Below are 21,007 nucleotides of genomic sequence, written 5' to 3'. Positions count from 1 at the left end.
TTTTTTAATAAATAAATTATTGACAAAAATATATAATAGCTTTAAGTAGAAGAATAATTGCGACATAGCTTGTAGTGGAATGAAATATGATGTTGATGTTTGAAATATGATGTGGCACCAAATATGGGCCGAGATATATTTTTCTATCTGGTAAACAGTGTAATATAATCCCAAGTGATTTGCATTTTCCTTTTACAAAATTTTTTAAATGTGTGTCATCAAATGTCACTGCCACACGTTTTTCAACCTGTAATAGATTTACATCAAGTCACTCTTCTCGATTGGCCCTATTGTATATATATATATATATATATTTATCCCATCCATAAATTAATTCTGATTTTTCTTCTTTGACAGTAAACATTCAGATGTCCTCTTGATAGCAAACTAAATTTACTTGAAATGATAAAAATATTATTTATTTCTGAAGTAGATTATGTGTACTTAGTCTCACTCGATCAATTATGGAGGAATTACTTCAGGCTCATTGCTCTCGATTTACTATCCATCCAGGCGGGACTCGCATGTATTGAGATATGAGACGTGTCTATTGGTGGAAGGGTATGAAGAAAGACATCGCAGATTTTATAGCTAGATGTCTAGTCTGTCAGCAAGTGAAGGCTCAGAGATCTGCTGGATTACTTCAGAGGATTTCCATTTCTGAATAGAAATGAGATCATATTACTATGAATTTTGTACTGGAACTCCCTAGGACATGACGAGATTATGATGCGATTTGAGTGATTATTGATTAATTAATCAAGTCTACATTTTTTTCTTAACGATTCAAAAGACTGACTCTCTAGACCGATTAACAAAGTACTATATTAGAGTGAGATCATTAGATTTTGTACCTAACTAATTCTGATTGTTTCTTATAAGCATGTATGTATAGTATCTCAAATATCTTTTGTCAATTCAAAAGGTATATATATACATATATTTCAAACAGAAGTATTAAACTTGATAATTAAGGACGTACGTACGCTCGCATTAACTTTGACTAATATGCACACATATCATATCACTACATTACAAGTACTGCTTTCATATAATATAGAATATAGATGGTTCGATACTGCGGAAAGCTTCTTTAATTTGTTTAGTATCTACGGCCCTTAGTATCTATCGTAGATATCTACGTACAAGAGTTGAGTTGCAAAATTAGTCTGGTGCAAGCTTGATTAGCTTAGTTGTTGTTCCATTTGGATCTTGGCAAGGCCCTGCAAACGAGAGGGTTCTTCATCTCCATGGACATCTTCAAACACTCGGTCAAGTCCACTCCATTCTCGTCGGCAGGGATCCAATCAAAGCGCTGAAGCAGCTGTGCCACCCACAGGTGGACGGTGGCCAGAGCCAGGGCCTTCCCCGGGCACACCCTCCTGCCGGACCCGAATGGCGCCAGCCTCAAGTCAACCCCCAGCACGCTCACGCTCTCCTCCATGAACCGCTCCGGCTTGAAGACCTCGGGGGCTTCCCACACGCTCTCGTCGTGGGTGATCGCATACATGTTCACCATCGCGGTGGTGCCGGCAGGGACGAAGTGGTTGCCGACGTGGGTGTCGTGGATAGCGAGGCGCGCCCAGGAGAGCAGGGGACCCGGCGGGTGCAGCCGCAGGGTTTCCTTCACGATGGACTGGAGATAAAGGAGGCGAGGTACGTCGGAGTCGGAGATTGACCGGCGAGAGGAGCCAACGACGTCGTCGATCTCCGATTGGACCTTGTGTTGTATATCTGGGTGCAGAACCATTCTCGCCATGATCCATTCGAGGAGGATGGCCACTGTGTCCGTTCCTCGAAAGATCATTTCCTGTAACAAATGAACACGGTTATATATATCTCAATTCTATGATTGGTATCGAAACAATCTGATCACGGCGGAATTATAACTCACCCAGAGGATAGCGGTCATATCGGAATCACAGAGACTCTCTTCTTTCTGCAACTTTAGCAACACATCCACGAAGGAATCGTCAGTTACATCATTGGATACAACCCCATCGACCGTTCTTCGACGGTGCTTTTCTATGATTCTTCCGACGAACATATTGACCCTGTCCACTAATTTCCTGCATCTCTTCCGGATGCCCTGAGGATCCATCCACCTCAACAGAGGAAAGTGGTCGCTCCAGTTGAAGGCACCGAGCAGCTCGTATCCTTCCTTGACAAGTTCTTCCAATTCGGCGCCCTCTCCGTTGCCAAAATCGAATCTTTGGCCGAAAACGCTCATTACAATGTTGTTAAGAGAAGCAAAGTGGAGAATTTTCCTCATACCAATGACCCCAGTCGAGTCCATGCTCGTCATTATGTCCCGGATCATTTTCTGCCCGATTTCTATCCGGTGCTGCTCGAAGGAGGCGATCCTCATGGGGCTGAACAAGTACGTGGCGGAGATCCTTCTGAGTTTGCGCCAGTACTCACCGAAGGGTGCGAAGCCGATGGCTCTGTGAAATAGGAGTTCGTAGGCGGATTCCTTGACTGGGCGGTCCGCGAAGGCAGAGCTATTGAGGATCTCGCGGGCGGTTTCGGGGTGGCTCGCGAGGACGAAGCGGGTGAGTCCGACGGAGAAGGCCATCAAGTCGGCGGCTTGGAGGGAGTGAGCGAGCGCGGCGAGGACGCGATGCGCCAGGGAGCCTGAGAGGGCAAGGACTACACCATGTGGACCAGGTATGGATCGGCCAGTCCTGGAGAAAGCCCACGCGGGGCCGCCTGGGTGGAGCCAGATCAGAATCGCGAGGGCGACGGCGATGACTGCGGCCATTGAAGGGAGCGCCGCCGCCGTTGGGAGGAAGACGAGGTGCAAATAGGAGTCGAGGACGGAGAGCGAATCCATTGGAGGAGGAAAGAACCGAGAAAGGTGAGGTCTTGGTGGTGGGAGTCGGGAGGAGGTTTTAGGGATGGAAAACGGGAGTAGTATGAGGCGAGGTGAGTTGCGAGGGAAGAAGGGCGTGATACAACGGTTATATAGCAACCGCCGCGCGTGGGAGAATCTTCTGGCTATTAGTTTCTAGTTTTTTTTTTCCATCGTTCGAAGTAAACTCATCGTACGAGCGCCGATGGAAGGACATAGTGGACAGTTACACGTGGCTATATGTAAGCGGTGGATCGTGAGGCGGGCACGTGCGGCCGAGTGGTCCGGTCAGGCCCACTATGCCAACAGGAATACGACGCCCCAATCGTCTGTACCTTGTCATTCATAGCATAACCGGACGACCCATGAGAAGGTGGCGCCGGATGTTCATCCACTGGCAAGTCGGGTAAGGAAGTGAGATCGACGGAACGAGTAGCTTTCCTCTCCTCCAAAGGCGTAACGGTTAGGATGGGGACGTGCGACGGCGTCGGAGGCGGCTCGGGACCCATCCCAACACCGGGACCGCCGCGCGGAATTAAAGCATCGTCCTCGTCACCGTTCGGTCGCCTCCTCGAAACGGCGCCGCGTGGCGGCGGCGTCACCGCTACTGTTACCCATTCCCGACGGCGCTGCAGGCGGTTCGTTGCGCGCCGCGCGTAATGATGACGAGCGTTTAACGTTGTCGTGGGTCGAAACGGACGCCATGCGAGAGATGGGCCACGCGTGGCGTCGTCCAATGATGAGGCAGATGGAGGTGGGGCCGCCCCTCGGTTTTGTGGAGTTCCAACAATGGAGTGACTGGCACGAGGTGATAGATGGAGAGGGGAGGTGGCAGCGATGGCGGTATGTGCGGGGGGTTTATTTTAGACGGCGGAAAGGGGGATCACTGATGAGCAGGGGAGGCCCACGCATATCGAGTTTATTATATTCCTGATGTGATCTGGTAGGGATGAGACGACGATTGAGGAACACGTATCGTTTTTACTTTTGGGGGGAAAGCAGATCCTCCCACCGGATCACCATTCCTTTTGCTCCAAATGAGATAATTAGAACGTACACAGCTGTTGCTGTTTTAATCGTGCGATTGCAATCTCCATGGAACATCTGTTTTCGATCAGTAAGTTCAGCAGTAGAATGAAAATGATAAAGTTTTACTAACAGCTGCCCGCGATATTAAGCTCAATTACTGCAAGACCATGCAAAAAAAGGCGACGCAGATATCGTAGCAGCATATTCTTGGTCTTCAATCCTCATCTGGTGGGCTTTCATGCTTTTTCCAAAGTGAGAGATGCCATTCCAGTTTTGAGCGTGATGATTGCAAAAGTGAGATTCATAGAAATCGAGTAAGTGAGTGAGTGAGTGCAAACATCATTTTCTTGAGAATTGAGAATGTTGTTGTAAAATACCAGCCTCATGCTCTCATTCAAATCTATGGATGAATTTTCTAATGGCCTGTTTGGATGGAGGGTGATGATTGCAAAAATGAGATTCATAGAAATCGAGTGAGTCAGTGAGTGAGTGCAAACATCATTTTCTGGAGAATTGAGAATGTTGTTATAAAATACCAGCCTCATGCTCTCATTCAAATCTATGGATGAATTTTCTAATGGCCTGTTTGGATGTGTGAATAGAAATAAGAAAATGGAAGGATATAGAAGACTTTCATATAGAGCAGTTTAGTCTCATAAATGAGGGACAACTTGGTTGATTTATAATGTATCATAAGTATTGATGTTGTGAACAAATTCACAGGGAGAGACTTCTCTCATGTGTGGGTGCACGGGAGGTGTAAATCCAGGTTCGGATTGTATTAACCGTAAGGTAACTCGTGTACGAGCACTACCTACGCACGTCAAATGTTTGGTTACAAATGTTTGGTGCTGATGATATGTAAAACTTAAATTTATCCCAATAAAACAGGTGCAGTATATAAGCAAATAAGCGAAAATGGTTTATAAATAATTTTAACTAATTTATAATATTTATTTATTTTAGTTACTTTTTGAGCATATTTATTTGGTTTGCTCTAGCACAAACAAATGGGCTGCGTGAGTAACATTTTCAGCCCAAACCGAAGGACTAAGCCCATTTTGCGCTCTCCGCTTCGGCTTCCTACAGCGACCTTCCTGGTTTCTCAGTTCCCCAAGCCCTAACGCCTGGCATCAATCGCCCGCCTTCTTCACCTGCTCGATTTCGCCTGAAGCAGAGGGGAAAAGAAGGAAGAACGACGGAGCAAAGTGAGATGTATGTATGAATTTTCTAATTGACTTCTTTGTGTGTGGGTTTGCCTTTTCTCGCAGCGAGCGGATTGGGCTTACTGAACAGCAAAGTATCCAGTCCAATCCGAAGCCCATTAGAAAGAACAGTTTGAGATTTACTTCTGTTTCCACGTTCCAAGCATTATCGCCTGGCGTCCGTCGTCCACACTTCCACCACAATTGCGCCTAAAACGGAGCGAAAGGGAACATAGAACACCTTGGGGAACAGTGCTTCAAAGACGGTGATGGATGTCTCTCCCGGTGAATTCTTCATGGCTTACCCTGCACATCTGAGTGGATCTGGCAAGGTTAGTTCCTGTTGATGGATCTGTGTGCTCCATTACTCAGAGCTTTTGACATGGAGATCATCTTTGTATATTTTTATTTATTATTATATTAATTAAGTAGAAGTTGATGGACCCTTTCAAGTTTAAGCAAGTTGTATAGTCAGTGCTGCATTAGTATCTGACCCTGCGGTTACAAGTGTTCCCTTGATTCAGAACTCCACTTATATAAAATATCCTGTTTGTAATTTATTTTGTTTGCGGTAAAGCTTAAGTGACACAATGTGATTAAATATTTCGGAGTGATTGTGGGAAAATATAGTCGTGGAGGAAGATTGTGTCTCTCGTTTGGTGCAGGGATTTGAAGTTAATAAGAGACCAACATTTCTATAAGTTTAATCTGGCAATTCTACTATTTAAAAGGATTCTGTTTTCTATCTGTCATCAGTAAGTATCAGAATGAGAGCCATGTGTCTCATAATGGCGTGAATATGTGCTCTCTGTCACTGCTTAAGTCAATTGGAGTGCATCCACATGGTGTCCAGTAATTACTAAACGTTTGCAATCTGTTTCACAATCTATCTATTTGACTATTTCTTTTTTATTGCACTGAGTTTTACTCCTATTTTCTATTTAAACTGAAATTCATAGGAAAAAACTTGTATCCTATGTGCTGCTCCCTGCCGCTCTTTCTGAATTTCTGTGCGTCCCCAATTGATACCACTACCATGGTAAATTGTTCATCTGGTATGGGAGAAATCTGCATGCGAGGCGATCTCTTCTACACTCCTCGCTCAACAAGCCTCCCCCTTTTTCCAGTTGGCTTTGCTCCAAAGGTGGTAGGCAATTCATAGTATTAGAAAAGTTTGCTTTAATCAATGTGGAATCCGATCGACCCTATGTTTATCACTTTTTTGCAGATTATAGTAAGTCAATCCGTGCGGCATTCGAGAAGAGATCCATCTCTGTTAGTGCATTTTTATCTTTTATTTCAGATATCAATCTCAACATTTTAATTTCTATCATTTTAATTTAGATTGCATTCATGTAGTTGTTGGATTGTCCTTTCCTGTGACTATGATGTAGTGTAGTAATCACCGTGTTCAATAAGAAGGGGTGGATAATCATAATTCGGTGCATATTTGAAAAGGGCAGGGTCAATGGTTAACTAAGGTTCCAAACAAACTCTAGATCTCTTATCTTGCTATGAACGTTTCTTTACCTTTGTGTGGTCTGCAGTAAAATAAAAAGGGCAAGCAAAAGGGAGCATCATTTGTGGATGAAGAGAGATTCAGCAGGGTCTGGACAAAAAGCTCTGAATCTTGTCCATACTGTAAGATATTAAAATGTGATTGTTTTCATTTGGAACCTATGTTTCATAAACCTTGACTATTTCCTGCTGGATGTCTACCATTCGACGAAATGCATAAATCCATGAACTCAAGAATATCAATAAAGAGCCTAAGATGGATGTATAAAAGTATAAACTAGTCAGAAACATGATGGCTTAGCCATCAATATGAATATAGTGCATGGTCTGTCATTAGCTTTTCTTTGATTTTTTTGCCTTTTTGTATTATGCTTCATATATTTCTTATAACTGATAAATCCTTAATCTCCCCATGTAGTTCATCTTTGAATCAATATGTTAGGAATGGGATATCTATGATACTAGTTGACATTTAGAACAATTGTGTTCGATCGTTTCTAATTATTTCAACAGCTTAACTCACTTGTACCATTATTCAGCTTTGGTTGAGGGCTGATTAGGAAGAGGAAATGGTGTATATCATTTAATAAAAGGCCATTCAACAACAAGATACCAACTGCCACCAAAGACATGACAGCCTTCCATGCTAACATTAATGATGTCCTCATTAATTGCGTGTCCAATCTCACTTGTGCTCATTCAATACAAAGTCATTTCCTCTCATGCTATAAATATGTTACTCATTGGGTGACCGAGGCCATGAGAATTTCCCCTAAAGATTCAGTCCAACTTGTGATCAGTGTTTAGACCTAAGCATTAGATCTCCTACTGGCCCCATTGCTGGTGACACTTGGACACAACCACTTCAGTTGCCTCTATCAAAGACAACCAATTTGGACCCAATCTCCTTCACACCTAGGGCTTTGGTTCTGACCCTCTTATCCCATCACTAGCAGCATTTTTCTTGTATGGAACTGTGGATATCTTGTGTCACGCTGAGTGGCATGACCAAAATGTATGATTTGGTATGCATAAATACTTTGATGCATGTTGAGTGTCGAAACATTAACATGGAACAATATTTTAAGCCTTGCTGCATAATATTCAACATTTATCTTCAAGTCTTGTTTTTTTTTCCTTTTTGAGTGAAGGAAAGCCCATTGGCCTTCCTTTATATTCTGAAGAAGCTATATGCACAATTGTGATATTGACATTTATATGGTCTAAACTATCTCTTTTAGAGAGATGACATTTGAATGGAACCAAAATAATGTTCCTTACTGGTATCTGGTTTGAGTTTTCAAGGTTACGGTTTTTTTCTTTCTAGCGTTGTGATCCAAATCCAACCAATGCCAAATCTCTCTAGGAATAGTTAAGAGTACTGTGCTGACGGTTAAAGAGAAGATCTTTTATGTCTTTGTTATCACTTGGATTTTTATTGGTCTCCATGTTGCACATTTAGGCCATTCCTTGAGCAACAGAATGGGCACTGCCCCTATTCTAAAAACATTTAGCTCATTAAGCATAATTTTGACAGGTTGAGAAACTTCCCAATGAGAAAGAGGTTATTTATGGTATGTTGGACAAGTGGAGTGCTTTTGAAACTGAATTCCCTGTTATTGCTGCTGCAAAAGCCTTGGAAATTCTACGAAGACAAAAAAAGTGGCTTCGAATCATTCAGGTAAGGCATGCTCATAATGTTTCATGTCTATGGACAATTCCATAGTTTTATTGTTGACAAAAATTACTTTTTGTATTCAAGAAAATTTTCATCAATTGAATAACTATGCTATCACTAGATGTTAGTTGATTAGCTTTAACAAGCAATTCAATAAACTTTCCAAGAAATCCAACAAAAATTCAGAAGTAGAGCATTTAACATCTTCAGGATGAATGATTTCTTATGGATTTATTAACTGGTTTATTAAATAACCCTTATGTACTTTGCAGACCAAATAATTTTTGATGTTTCAACATCTCATGTAAAGCACATTATGATAACTTTTTCTTATTTGGTTTTTGTGTGAACCAGGTTACCAAGTGGTTGTTGAGCAAAGGCCAAGTACTTACAATGGGAACATTTGACACATTGCTCTTGGCATTTGATATGGATGGGAGAGTGGATGAGGCTAAATCCATCTGGAATATCATTTTACAAACATACACTCGATCAGTCTCCAAAAGGTTGTTTTCAAGGATGATTGCTTTGTATGACCATCATCACCACCCTGATAAAATTTTGGAGGTAAACAAAATTAGCAGAATTGGCAGTTGTTGGATTCACCGTTAATTCTTTCTCAGCTTCTCAACTGCCTTTGTGTCTTTTGCTGCTTAAAAAATGATAGCATTGAAATTTTACATTATGGTTGCTAGAAATTATTGTTGTTTTTCTGAAATACCCTCAAAAACTCCTTTTGCTAGAGTTCTTGAAAGGCTCCACGATACATTTAGTCTGAAAAATTCTTTTTCCCTTTTTGTTTGTACTGATAAACTTTCTTTGCTTTGACAAGTCTAATTTCTTCCTGTGATTTTTTTAGGTTTTTGCAGATATGGAGGAACTAGGAGTAACCCCTGACGATGATACTGTTACAAGGATAGGAAGAGCCTTTGAAATGTTGGGACAAAAGGATAAGCGAGGTCTGTTGTTTAAAAGATACAAGAGCAAGTGGAGGTACCTCCACTTCAATGGCGAACGTGTCAGAGTTCGCTCAACAGAAACATATAACTAAGTATCCAGTTTCATGGGATCGACTTTGTTATCAAACACAACAAAATCAGAGCAGTGCATTGTTGCAGAATGGTGCACCTACTTTTTGGGACGAGATACCAAGTTTCTCCTTAGCAAGCGAGCAGGAAACCTGAAGGCAGAGCTGAACGATGAGAAAATACCGTTTTAGAGATTGGCTGCATCTGCCATCTTGAGTCTGGATGTTCTCTGTTTGTAGTATTTCATTGTGAACACAATATGCATCTCCAGTTACAAATGTTGGTGCCAATGATATATAAAACTTAAATTTATCCGAATAAACATGTGCAGTGTATAAGCTAATAAGCGTAAATGATTTATAAATAGTTTTAACTAATTTATTAGTTTTATTTATTTTAGTTACTTTTTGAGCATATTTATTTGGTTTGGTTGAGCACAAACAAATGGGCTTCGTGAGTAAACATTTCCAGCCCAATCCGAAGGACTTAAGCCCGTTAGGCCACGCAATTATTTTCTCTCTCCGCTTTGGCTTCTTACATCTAACTATTTATTTCTATTTCTCTCTAACCGCTTTGCCCGCCGTCTTCACGTGCTGGATTTCGCCTGAAGCAGAGGGAAAGTGAACCATGGAGAACAACGTGTCGAAGACCGTCAAGGACGTCTCGCCCCATGAGTTTCTCAGGTACGCCGCCCATTTGAAGAGATCCGGGGTTAGTTCCTAATGGGGGGTTGCTTTTGGGTGTTCCTTTTTATGTTTGTGTGTGGGGGCGGGGGGGGGGTTAAAATATGTTTGAGAAACGTATCTAATCCCGCACTCACAAGTGTTCTTCTGATTCAGAACTTCCAGCGTAGGATACTGAAATCTAAATATGCTCTCCTTTTTGTAATTTTTGCTGAGAAACGTATGTAATACAATATAGCTAAATAATTCGAAATTTTTAATTTTTGCAATAATTCAAAGTGATTATGGTAAACATTGTCTTCGAGGAAGATTGTATCTCTCACAGGGTGCAGGTTTTTGAACAGAATGACGGACCTGGATTTCTTTAGGATGAATTTGAGAATTTGACTTTTAAAATGATTTTATCTTCTATTTATCATCAACAAATATCAGAATAAGTGTGTTCTGCGTGATAATGGTGTGTATATGTGGTTTCTATCGGGGTTTAAGTCATTCCATCATATTGTATCATGTAATTAGTAAATAGTTGCAATTTGTTTCATAATGTACCCTGAGTTTTAACATACTTTATGCTTAAAAAATAATTCATATTAAAACTCTTATGTTTTCTTCCCGCAATGTCATGTATATATCTTAGTCACGTTTCTAAATAGAGTAGTTCTACTATATATATATATGTTTCAAAATCAATTTTCGCCCATGGTTATATATGACTTCTTTTATGTAGTCATATAAGCATATAATTTATGTAGTCATAGAAGCATAATCAAATTTCAAAATCTAATTCTTAGCTAATGTTTCTTCTGCCGCATGTAGTTTAAGTTTTATTTGATACTGTATTGAAATGTTCAGTGTAGATGCCAGCAGCTCATGCATAGCTGCATGAGCATTATATGAAAGAACAAAGTATTTGTATTTGTCCACATTATCTTGTCCAAGTTGTATTCTTTTATGATTTTATGTTTGCTATTATCTTAAACAGATGGAGCTTCCTGAATGGACGGACATTGTGAAGACTGGAAGATTCAAGGAACTTGCTCCTTATGATCCGGATTGGTACTACATCAGAGCTGGTATTACCATGCATATGATACTTATATTTCAACAAGGAAGTGCTTGCCACAAGAAATCTTATTTGTCTGTAATCTGTTTGTTTGATTATTGTTGTAGCATCAATGGCAAGAAAGATATACCTGAGGCAGGGAATTGGAGTAGGTGGTTTTCAGAAGATTTACGGGGGTCGCAAGAGGAATGGAAGCCGCCCACCACATTTCTGTAAAAGCAGCGGGGCAATTGCTCGTCATATTTTGCAACAATTGGAGAGGATGGGCATTATCGAAATTAACCCTAAAGGGTAAGCATATTTCATCATTCTTGTCTTCTCAATGGAGTTGTTGGCTTTGTGTTGTCCATGCCTGTTCTAATATCATCTGGCTTCCTTCGTCTATCAAATTATGTGCGTTGCAATAGGGGACATGTCATGCATTCTATTTCATGAACAGGAAATCTTGACACCTTTTGTTCTATAAAACGATTCTTCTTGCATGCTTACTAGCAGTTTTATTGCATGGTTTGTTGCTTGTTTTTTCTTGCTACAGTGCAATGATACTTTCCCCTTTTTGAATTCAGTGGAAGGAAGATTGCTTCTCAAGGGCAGAGGGACCTTGATCAAGTAGCTGGACGTGTCTAAATCTGCTCCATTTTTTATCATCTCGGAGATGTGAGTTAATGTTTGCTCGGAAACATTGAAGTTATCATGCTGCTCTGGGTTATTGAACTAATCCATGAAAATTGGAAAAATACCTTTAAAATTTCTTGCCTTTTTTTTCTGACTATTAAGAATTAATCAGGTTAATCGATTGGATGTTTGCTCGAGCAGCAGGTTGCTAACGTTACTGCTTTCAGGCAATTGCCGTTCTCACTGCTCTTTGCTTTATCATGTATTCTCACTTGCGTTCCTCATCCATTGCTTTCTTTTAGGGCTGGATTTGAGAGTCTACTTATTTATTTTTTTTTTGAACTTATTAAAAAATTTAATCCAGTTTGAATTTTGTTTTTAACAAGTTCAACTAGAGATGTTATTCTCTTTGAATTTAATTAAAATATTAATTTGAATAACTGAGCTTTTGTCAAGTTGAATGTAAAGAGCAAGATTAGTTTTTTGTTTTGTTTGTGTATTTTAACCTAATTCACATTCTCATGCGCAAGAACATGAGCAAGAAATCAATAAACATTGCAGTGTCTTTGGTATCGAACAGAGAAGTATACTATCAAACTGATCATTCTTAACCAGAAGATAGATCGAGGACAACAAAAAGAGCATAGAAATTCAATTACTTATTCTGTTCTTTTCATGAGGGCTATAATGATTGTATGAGAATACCGCTAAGTACAGCTTGAAAAGCACTATTAGTTCGCCTGCTGTTTCCTAGTGTCATCTTTTTCTCCCTGAAACCGTCTTCTTAACAACGCCAGCTGAAACCAAGAACTGATCAAGCGATGACAATGTCTTCATATCATCTGGTGGGAAGTAACTGGCTGCCCTACCCATTATCGACGCAAACAGAAGTGACAACGATGGTTTCGTGGCATAGCGATCGTCCAGGAGCTCATCAAGAAATGCAAAAGCTGCCAGGAAATCTGACCTACTAGCACTTATTGGTGCTGCAAAATGGGCAGGAATGATCCTTCTGAATGACCAATCCTTGGCAATTTTATCAACCCAGTCCCTCACCTGAAATTCAATTTAAACATACTTGGAGAGTTAGAAAGTCTAGCTTATGTTGTATATTCACTCTTCGCTATCAGAAATAACAGATGCATATTGAGCAAACGTTACATAGATTTCTAAAAGTCACCATTTTTAATATTTGGAACTGGCACACACCTTTTCTGGAACTTTGCTGAAAACCAATGTCTTAACTATAGGCGAAACGATCAACTTTTGCGACATCTGGGAAAAGCTGGCAGTTGGCTCCAGTAGATTTGAAGGCCCTAAAAACAAAATCTGTAGTACCATTCGCTCCCAACCTAGCACAAAGAGACCGTGAACAACTTATTAATACTCAGCATAAACAAAGTGCTTTGGTTGTTATATCTGAAAGGCGGCAATTTAACTTGTTGACAACCTTTTTGGCGGTTCAACTTGTTGTCCACGACAGGTTCATTAGGAACTTTTTTCCCTTTGCTAAGGATCTTCACTGCCAAACCATTTTTAGCTGATGCCAACAGTGACTCTTTGCTAATACACTCTGGTGGCTGCCTTGGGACAAAGATGACAGCGTCCGTCACTAGTAAAGTTCGTGAACGTCTATGATAAAATGCTACCTCCACATAGGGACCAATACCTACAGGAAAAGAAACCAACAAATTAGAATGATGGATCTGAAACTCCAAGGAAAAACAACCTATCATGTGAAGCAAGAATGTGCATAGTTTCTTGAGAAAGAAAAGCACACATGGTTTTAACTGGATAATCAGATACTTGCAGCAACTGTTTAGTCCACATATTTTCTTAAGAAATAAAATACAAAATGGCACATAAGCTGAAAAGGAATATTGGATCGAGAGGTAGCTAAAAGAGGAGGGACTTTACCAACTTCAGGTGAACTAAAAACCTTTTGCTCAATTTCATCAGCCCATGGGGTGGAATCATCCTCATCTTCCAAAGCCCTAGCACGAAAAATTCCAAAAAACTCAAGTGGTAAATTAATCGGCCAACTCCACTGTCTAGGAGCTACCCACACCTGTGCGCGTGGGAACTTTCTTGAGAACGGCCCTACGAAGATTTTATGTTCATATGCAAAAGTTGGTAGTACAATGTATTCAACAGGTGCATCCAACTCCTTCAAAAGCTGTAATTGGAGAAGAGGAAAACTTCTTAAGTTTAACCCTGATGTATGAGCATCACCTTATAAAATCTGTTTTAAAGTTATTAGATAGCAGCTGAAACTCTTCCATGGACTTTGAAATTGAACTCAGAAACATAAGAGGAATCAATTCCCTAGAACATTATATTTAGGCAGATGCTAGACTTTGATAAAACTAATATTCCAATCAGACAAGAAATACACAAGATGGAGGAGTAATAAGATGGCAAACCTTGATGCATTCATCAGTTGGTGCTATAGGCGCATGGACCCAAAGTCCTCCAGACTTCAATTTGATGACAGTCATTCTAATATTTGTGGAGACACTACTGAAACCCAGTGCTTGTTCTTGTTCAAAGAGCCATATTGAGTTCTTGACAGCCTTCAGAAAAATCAACAAAAATAAAAATAGATCACAAGAAAGTGACTGCCACTGAATGAGATGATATTTGTAGCAGATAGGCTAAATGGCCAGAAATAGCTTGGCCTGTAACTCTCGAGAGAAATGTGGTGGATAATTGTGTGGTTTAGCTAATTTGGAAGGTTTCGATTGGCATTTTTAAAAGCATGGTTCATCCACATTGAAATGCCTCTAAATATTTGACCACGATTTATGGAACAATTTGGAAGGTTTCAATTGTGTGGTAGTCTATTATATGTTAAGAGGGTGGCCCTTCTCTTGATGGAATGAGCTCTACTCAATTCAACAAATGCAATCCAAAACTATTCATGCAGGCATGTTCTCTATGAATATCAAAGTTCTGTCAGTGAACGATATTCTTTTTTAGTGTCTGTACTCTAAATTCTAGCTATGTTTTGCAGTTTTTTTTTTCTGTTTCCTCTACGCCGTTCTCATGGAATAGATCAAATTATAAAATGTGCTTATAGAAAGTCTTTTTTGACTAAGGGTAAAATAATCACTCTTTGCTAGTCCTATATAGACTGTTAGTCTTCTGTTATCACCAGATTTCTCACTTCATAAACCTAAAGCACTTCAATTTGGCATACTTGAAGATCTTGTCGAAGTTGAAGTGGAACACATTTGCCAATTGAAGAGATTTTTTGCTAATAATCTTCTTATAAAATCAAAGGTATTCTTTCTTCAGCTCCATCATGTTTCCGATGTTTAATGTTCTCAAATAACAGAACAAGCTTAATATTAACTGCTAAAAGGCAAAGGGGCGACCTCCGTCCTGATGGTACGCCGATTGAGGAAGGGGCCGAGCGGGAAGGGAAACCCAGTGATGTTGAAGTAAAACCTCCCCGCGCCGCTTCCGCTGCCTCTGCCGCCTTCACCGTCATTGGCGGAAGCGACCACCGAAAAAATCGCACCTTTTCGCCGGCCCCGACTTGGATCTTGATCCGAGAAGAGATTTTTCGGGAAGGCGTTGAGGAAATCTTGCCGTATTTGGCTCCGCAAAGAGATCGGTCCGAGGGTAACAGCAGCAGATGCAGCCATCGTCGCCCACCTTTCTCTTCTTCTCCACTTCTCTCTCGCGGGCTCGATAAAATCGAGACGCAGAGTCCAGTAACTGGGCTGTGGCTCCTACGCTACTTGGTCCCACTGGATCCGAATTGCTGGACAAAACTTTGCCACGTGGGGAGATCAGGAATTAAACAAAATAAAAAAATTTGATGGCCTTGAGAAAATTATTTTACCCTTAGACTTCGACTATTTTAAAAAAAATCCTACAATTTTTAACTATGATTGTTTTAGTCCTCAAACTTCTACCATTTTTTTTATTAATTCAGATATTCAAAATAAATCGAAAAGCTATTGTGAGCCATCTAAACCGTTAACGTTCTTAAGCTTGTTATCCCACGAGAGAAAAAATTTTTTATAGTACATCTAAATTAAGATTCGAATCTTAAATATCTATTAGAGATTGTCCAAATATATCTTACAACATCTTTATAAATTTTATCAATTCAATCTTCATTATTAACAATGACGGATAACTGAATTGCTAATATTGTGGAATTGTAATAAGAATAAAGATAATAATAAAATTATACAGATATTTTAATAATATTTGTAAGAGTATAAAGATATCACGAAAATAATAATAAAATGATAGAGGACTTTTTACAAATAATAAAGATTCTGAGTATTTTTTTTAATAAGAATGTACTAAATTTTAACAATTTTATGAAAATTTTATTTCTAAAATACATCTTGGTTTTTAAAGTCATTAAAATTCCATAAAGAATTTTAAATTAGCATTTTCTCCGAATCATTAGTAATGTTATTTCACATATTTAATAATGACACAATGGACACGTGCGCTATGTTAGTTTTTTTTCCAACTAAATTAACAATGTTAATGATGATAATAAAAAATATTTTGATTCCTTAAAAAAATCTCCATAAGAAATTTTGAAAATATTATAACTTTTTCAAGAAAAATGTTGTTTTCTTTTTTATCAGTGCTACAAATAACATATTTAAGATGAACACGAGGAGAAAATTTATAGCTTTATTTGTGGATCTATTTTTTAAATATATATTTTCAACGAAATTAATATTTTCGCTATATTTCTTTTATTGTTTAAAAGATAAAAATCATTAAAAGTTTGGAAACAAAATAAGCACTCACATTGTCTACTCGTTTCTTAATAAAAAAATAAAAAAATATTTTTGGTTTAAATATTTTTATAAAAATTATGTTAGTAATAAAAATTCTTGAAATTTTTGTTATTAAGTAATATATCTATAAATACGAATAGCTTGGAGTAATAATTAAGCAACAAATAGATTATCAACAAAATATATAAGAAACTAAATTAAATATGCCAGATCTAAAATTTAGAAATTAGAAGAGTAACATTTATAGTAACTATTATTTCTCATTTATATTTTATAAAAACATAAAATTCTTTTTAAAACACTATAAATAATCTAGGGCAAAAGTTAGAAAAGGATTTTTTTTTTGAAATCCGCATGTTAATTTTTTTTTTTATTAAAAGAGCATTCCACCGCTGTCCTCTATTATACAATAATAATTTATTTTCATTATTATCTCTTTTATTTTTTTTCCTATTAAATCAATGTGATGTAACAATTACTAACTCATAGCTATCATATAGTTATAGCAACTACACTTTTATAATTGCTATAACTGAATTGCTACATAGTTGTATAGTAGTTACAAAATTATAATTGTTACAACGCGACTATTAAATTTTAAATTTTGAAAGAATATAACTTTTGATTTAAATTGAACCACGAGACTCATAATATATATTTAAAATAAAAGTGAAAATTTTAATGGACCCGTGAGCTTAACCCGCTTAATTCGCAATCAAATATAAAATTTTTAATATTATATATATATATATATATATATATATGTAGTTGACTTGCCCCACCCCGCCCCGCCATAAGTTACCTTTGTTTTACTATACTATTCATAATGGTCAAATTTTAGATTGAAAAAATATCATTTAAATCCTTCTAACAATTTTAATCTTTTTTTTTTTCATATTGTAACAGTTACAAAATCATAATTGCTATAATTATGTGACTGTTCAATTATAATAACGCATCAATTTAAAAGGAAAAAAATAGATAATAAGAAAAATAAATTGATAATTGTATTATTTTACAGCCGATGAAATATCATTTTGATAACAAATCAGCATGGGATGGGATGGATGTCATTAAAAAAAAAACTCTTTTCATTTTTGCCCAATAGTTTATTAAAATTAAAGTATTTAAAAATAAAAAAACAGCTATTTTTTACAGTTTCAGTCCTACCAAGGCGTTCTTCACGTATCACCGGATGAATTAACTGCAGCAGTAATAATGGTTTAATTGAGATTATTGCCCAAATCCAAGTTAAACAAGTTGAGATTGTGATAAACAACCAGGATTACAGTACTCTTAATTAATAATCTCCTGTCTGCACTGGCCATCCCAATCAGCAGATAATATACATACAAATGCGGTTTCAAATCAATCATTAGTGTCGGCAGCTGAAAATTTTTCAGCTTTTCCTAAGTTTGATTAGTTCCTGGTCGATATGAACCCTGCAATCCTAATCCCCCTGAGATTATTAATTAATTAAGCACAGAAATTAAACCATCTCTCCTGCCCTACCACAGTTGGAGAGCAGTCATGAATTAATCGAACAGTTCGATCGATAGGCACGGAATGGAATGAGTAAGAAAAATCCAAAATATTGAAATAGATATACATAGGCCTATAGCTAGCTACTCAATTGCCTGCCGTGTGCTTTAATTAAGTAGGCTTTGCATCACGCCAACTAAACTAATGATCACTTTGCCCTCGATCATTAGAGACAGAGGTCGAATTGCACTCGATCGTTAGCTTAAAATGCAAGGGAAACCAATATCAAACAGTAAATATTGGAAAGAGAATCAAGAAGGGCAAACGGCATATATAAAAGGCGGCTCTGTCACTACTGCTCTCTTGTAGTTCATGAATTATTGGTGGCTAGCTGAAGATGAAGTTTTTAATAGTTTTCAACAATGAATGATTCTTGTAGCAATGAAAGCGATTCGTACGTGCCTTTTTTATTATGAATTTCTAACTAGTAACCCTTGGGCATCATCTCCACCAAATGAGTTGACCTGCCCTGTCTGTCACTAAGTCATTTCATCCTTAATTTCCAATTAGTCTCCAGTTCCTTAGGAAACAAAACAAGCAAGAAAGAACATGAATCAGAAGCTACGTACGTACTTATGGAACATTAATTGTAGGATTGAAGTATAGTTATGAACTACTTTGCTTGTAATTAACATCGATCGTACTCAAAAACAGAAATTGATGTAGATTAATCAACATGCTAGTTTCCTCCTTTTAATTCGTCACAGAATGAAAACATAGAGAAAGACAGCCTCAGTAATCAACTTAACCATACAAGAGAAAGCAGAAAAAGAAAACAAATGCTGGAAGAGCTGGTTAATCTAGTGTAGTAGTGTTGTGTGATTTCTGAGCACAGGCTTTGCTAGTGTCGGCTGTGTATTAAGACAATGCACCTACCATGAGAAAACTATAATTCCTATATGAACGACTGTACCATCATATTCTGTCTGCTCGCTACGTATCACCAACTTCACTAACTGCATCACTTCTCTCCCTCATCGATTTCAGAATGAAAGAAGAAAGTTATTTTTAACAATGCTATCATATATATATGTATTAGAGTTTCTTTGTTTGCTTTGATAGTTACTGTCAATTAATTAACTGCCTGCAAATCAGACGAAAAGGTGAAGCCCACTCATTGGTCATGACTCAGCCTCGTTTCAAGCATCGATGACTTCAACTTTGACAACTGCTTCTTGATTTCTCAAGAAAGAATCGATGAGTTCAACTTTGACAACTGCCTCTGCCTCATCACCATGAGTGGCTACAGTCCAATATTACAGCAAGCAAATAGGTCTCGATAGATAATCCATTCGGCTCGAGTAATTAATCAACCACTGACACAAAGAATCCAAGCATCTTCTGTTGAAAACCATGCACTGCCTACGACGACGCCAGTAGCTCACCAGTGGTTGGCCTATCGCCACCACTACGACCTTTATATTTATATTCATCGAGGATTCGAAAGATCAAAGCCTTGCGATAGCTTCTTCGATCGGTCCTTCCTACCATGGCTCTTAGAATCGTAAGGAGCTCCATCAATGCCTTCTTGGACGGTTACCAGTCGTTCACCTCCATTGCTGCTCTGCTCGTCTTGCCCGCGTCGGCTTCCATTCTGTTGTCGCAGGCGCTGGTTCCGTTCTCGGGGCCGGTCGTCAAAACGATCTCTTTCCGCCTGTCGGCGCTGTTCCAGGCCGCGAGGTTTCCTGCTTATGCGGAGTTCTTCGCTCTGCTAAAGGTGAAGCTGGCGCAGACCGTGTTCTCCTTCGTGGCCACGCTGCCGATCGTCCTTACTTTCCTCCTCGTCGCTAAAGCTTGCGTTGTCCTCGCCGTGTGTGGCGGCGGCGGGAGGATTCAAAGGGGGTCGCCGCCGCTATCCACTGCCTTCCGCCTCTACCGTTCGATCCTCCCCACCCACCTCTTCAACTCCTTTCTCCTCCTCTCCACCAACGCCAGCGTCTTCACCTTCATGTTCCTAGTCTTCAACGTCGCCGACGTCCTCGGCCTCGCCACCAGCACTGCCCTCCTCCTCCTCCTCTCTGCCGCCGGCGCCGTCCTATACTCCGTCGTGATCGCCAACGCTACCGTGATCTGCAACCTGGCCCTCGTCGTTGCCGCGGTGGATGACTGCGGCGGTCTGCTCCCGGCGCTCAAGGCGTTCTTGCTAGTGAGGGGGCGTGCGTCAACGGCGCTGGGATTGGCTTTGCCGGCCAACCTCGCAATGGCTGCCGTGGAGGCTCTGTTTCAGTACAGGGTGGTCCGGCAATACGACATTTCAGGGGAATTAAGTTCGTCTCTGCTGTGGGAGGCTTTCTCCATTGCTTACTTCCACGCATTGCTGCTGATCCTCGAGGTCATCATGAACTGCAAGTTCTACGAAGTTTGCACAGTTAAGATTAAACATGAGCATGAGCGTCATCAAGGAGAACTGGAGCTAAAGGAGAAGGCTTCACTATTTGTTTAAATTATGATCAATAAATTTGTCAATTGAGATCGAATTTGTCACAGGGAGGGAGAGAGTTCATCATCCAAATTAATTTATTGGATTTGTACATGTGAACGAACATACAATATTTCCTGTGAATTTCAATTCTAATGTATGCAAGAGCTTTGCATTGATCATGACAGGGATCTCACACTGTTATAAAATTCAAAATCGACAGTTTCCATGCTCATCATTTATAACGATAAACAAAATTCTCTTAGCACTAACTGCACAATATGATTTTCTTTTCAAAAGGAAAAAAAAAATCTTTTCACCATCTTTTTTACATGACGTTGGAAGATAGAAAGCAACAGAAGGCAGAGCATGGACGTTGTGAAGGGGCAAGCAGAGCATGAAAGTCTCGTGGTTGCATGACTATTCATGAAACGCCAGAGGCTCCACTGTCAAAACTAACATCGCCTAACCAAATGTTTGGCCAACTTCAACTTCAAATGGTAGACGAATCAACTCTGACTAAGGGAAGATTGGATCAACTAGATCACGAATTCCTTTAATTGATACGCAACGGAGAGCTCACCTCGTTCTCAGTAGT

General features: G+C 39.2%; 5 protein-coding genes across 5 annotated transcripts; 3 read left to right on the top strand and 2 right to left on the bottom strand.

Annotated features, from left to right (window-relative positions):
- Window positions 1-984: 984 nt before the first annotated feature.
- Window positions 985-2,915, bottom strand: LOC141833549 (cytochrome P450 78A5-like). The gene is made up of 2 exons (XM_074721029.1): window positions 1,895-2,915; window positions 985-1,810 (listed from the first exon to the last, which is right to left on the bottom strand). Exons 1-2 carry the CDS (start codon window positions 2,831-2,833, stop codon window positions 1,190-1,192), a joined length of 1,560 nt encoding a protein of 519 aa, XP_074577130.1. The 5' UTR covers window positions 2,834-2,915; the 3' UTR covers window positions 985-1,189.
- Window positions 2,916-5,004: 2,089 nt separating this feature from the next.
- On the top strand, window positions 5,005-9,636 carry LOC141829298 (pentatricopeptide repeat-containing protein At4g18975, chloroplastic). Its single transcript, XM_074716746.1, has 8 exons — window positions 5,005-5,095; window positions 5,250-5,417; window positions 6,045-6,229; window positions 6,314-6,360; window positions 6,633-6,726; window positions 8,141-8,284; window positions 8,636-8,848; window positions 9,141-9,636. The coding sequence occupies exons 3-8, from the start codon at window positions 6,062-6,064 to the stop codon at window positions 9,330-9,332; spliced, it is 858 nt and encodes a 285-aa protein (XP_074572847.1). The 5' UTR covers window positions 5,005-5,095; window positions 5,250-5,417; window positions 6,045-6,061; the 3' UTR covers window positions 9,333-9,636.
- Window positions 9,637-9,890: 254 nt separating this feature from the next.
- LOC141829309 (small ribosomal subunit protein eS19-like) lies at window positions 9,891-11,803 on the top strand. The gene is made up of 4 exons (XM_074716756.1): window positions 9,891-10,020; window positions 10,975-11,065; window positions 11,163-11,346; window positions 11,622-11,803. The coding sequence occupies exons 1-4, from the start codon at window positions 9,937-9,939 to the stop codon at window positions 11,680-11,682; spliced, it is 420 nt and encodes a 139-aa protein (XP_074572857.1). The 5' UTR covers window positions 9,891-9,936; the 3' UTR covers window positions 11,683-11,803.
- A 401-nt stretch (window positions 11,804-12,204) lies between these two features.
- LOC141829290 (uncharacterized) lies at window positions 12,205-15,340 on the bottom strand. The gene is made up of 6 exons (XM_074716735.1): window positions 15,048-15,340; window positions 14,094-14,243; window positions 13,588-13,846; window positions 13,121-13,339; window positions 12,880-13,022; window positions 12,205-12,726 (listed from the first exon to the last, which is right to left on the bottom strand). Exons 1-6 carry the CDS (start codon window positions 15,318-15,320, stop codon window positions 12,427-12,429), a joined length of 1,344 nt encoding a protein of 447 aa, XP_074572836.1. The 5' UTR covers window positions 15,321-15,340; the 3' UTR covers window positions 12,205-12,426.
- A 4,124-nt stretch (window positions 15,341-19,464) lies between these two features.
- LOC141813814 (uncharacterized) lies at window positions 19,465-20,542 on the top strand. Its single transcript, XM_074701804.1, has one exon. The coding sequence runs from the start codon at window positions 19,480-19,482 to the stop codon at window positions 20,431-20,433; it is 954 nt and encodes a 317-aa protein (XP_074557905.1). The 5' UTR covers window positions 19,465-19,479; the 3' UTR covers window positions 20,434-20,542.
- The last annotated feature ends 465 nt before the right edge of the window (window positions 20,543-21,007 follow it).

The sequence above is a fragment of the Curcuma longa genome, chromosome 1 (genome assembly GCF_044706935.1).
Source record: "Curcuma longa cultivar G26 ecotype Majalengka, Jawa Barat chromosome 1, ITB_CL_G26_1.1, whole genome shotgun sequence".
Lineage (NCBI taxonomy): Eukaryota > Viridiplantae > Streptophyta > Magnoliopsida > Zingiberales > Zingiberaceae > Curcuma > Curcuma longa.
Note: the sequence above shows the minus strand (reverse complement) of the source record. Positions and strands in the feature narration are given on the sequence as shown.

Coding starts and splice junctions, on each gene's coding strand:
- LOC141833549 (XM_074721029.1), bottom strand. CDS start 2,833: ATGGATTCGCTCTCCGTCCTCGACTCCTATTTGCACCTCGTCTTCCTC. Junction 1,811..1,894: donor ATATGACCGCTATCCTCTGG/GTGAGTTATAAT, acceptor CATTTGTTACAG/GAAATGATCTTTCGAGGAAC.
- LOC141829298 (XM_074716746.1), top strand. CDS start 6,062: ATGTGCTGCTCCCTGCCGCTCTTTCTGAATTTCTGTGCGTCCCCAATT. Junction 6,727..8,140: donor CTCTGAATCTTGTCCATACT/GTAAGATATTAA, acceptor TAATTTTGACAG/GTTGAGAAACTTCCCAATGA. Junction 8,849..9,140: donor ACCCTGATAAAATTTTGGAG/GTAAACAAAATT, acceptor TGATTTTTTTAG/GTTTTTGCAGATATGGAGGA.
- LOC141829309 (XM_074716756.1), top strand. CDS start 9,937: ATGGAGAACAACGTGTCGAAGACCGTCAAGGACGTCTCGCCCCATGAG. Junction 10,021..10,974: donor CCCATTTGAAGAGATCCGGG/GTTAGTTCCTAA, acceptor TATCTTAAACAG/ATGGAGCTTCCTGAATGGAC. Junction 11,347..11,621: donor ATCGAAATTAACCCTAAAGG/GTAAGCATATTT, acceptor TTTTGAATTCAG/TGGAAGGAAGATTGCTTCTC.
- LOC141829290 (XM_074716735.1), bottom strand. CDS start 15,320: ATGGCTGCATCTGCTGCTGTTACCCTCGGACCGATCTCTTTGCGGAGC. Junction 14,244..15,047: donor GGCGTACCATCAGGACGGAG/GTCGCCCCTTTG, acceptor ATTTTTCTGAAG/GCTGTCAAGAACTCAATATG. Junction 12,727..12,879: donor TCAGCAAAGTTCCAGAAAAG/GTGTGTGCCAGT, acceptor ATTGAATTTCAG/GTGAGGGACTGGGTTGATAA.
- LOC141813814 (XM_074701804.1), top strand. CDS start 19,480: ATGGCTCTTAGAATCGTAAGGAGCTCCATCAATGCCTTCTTGGACGGT.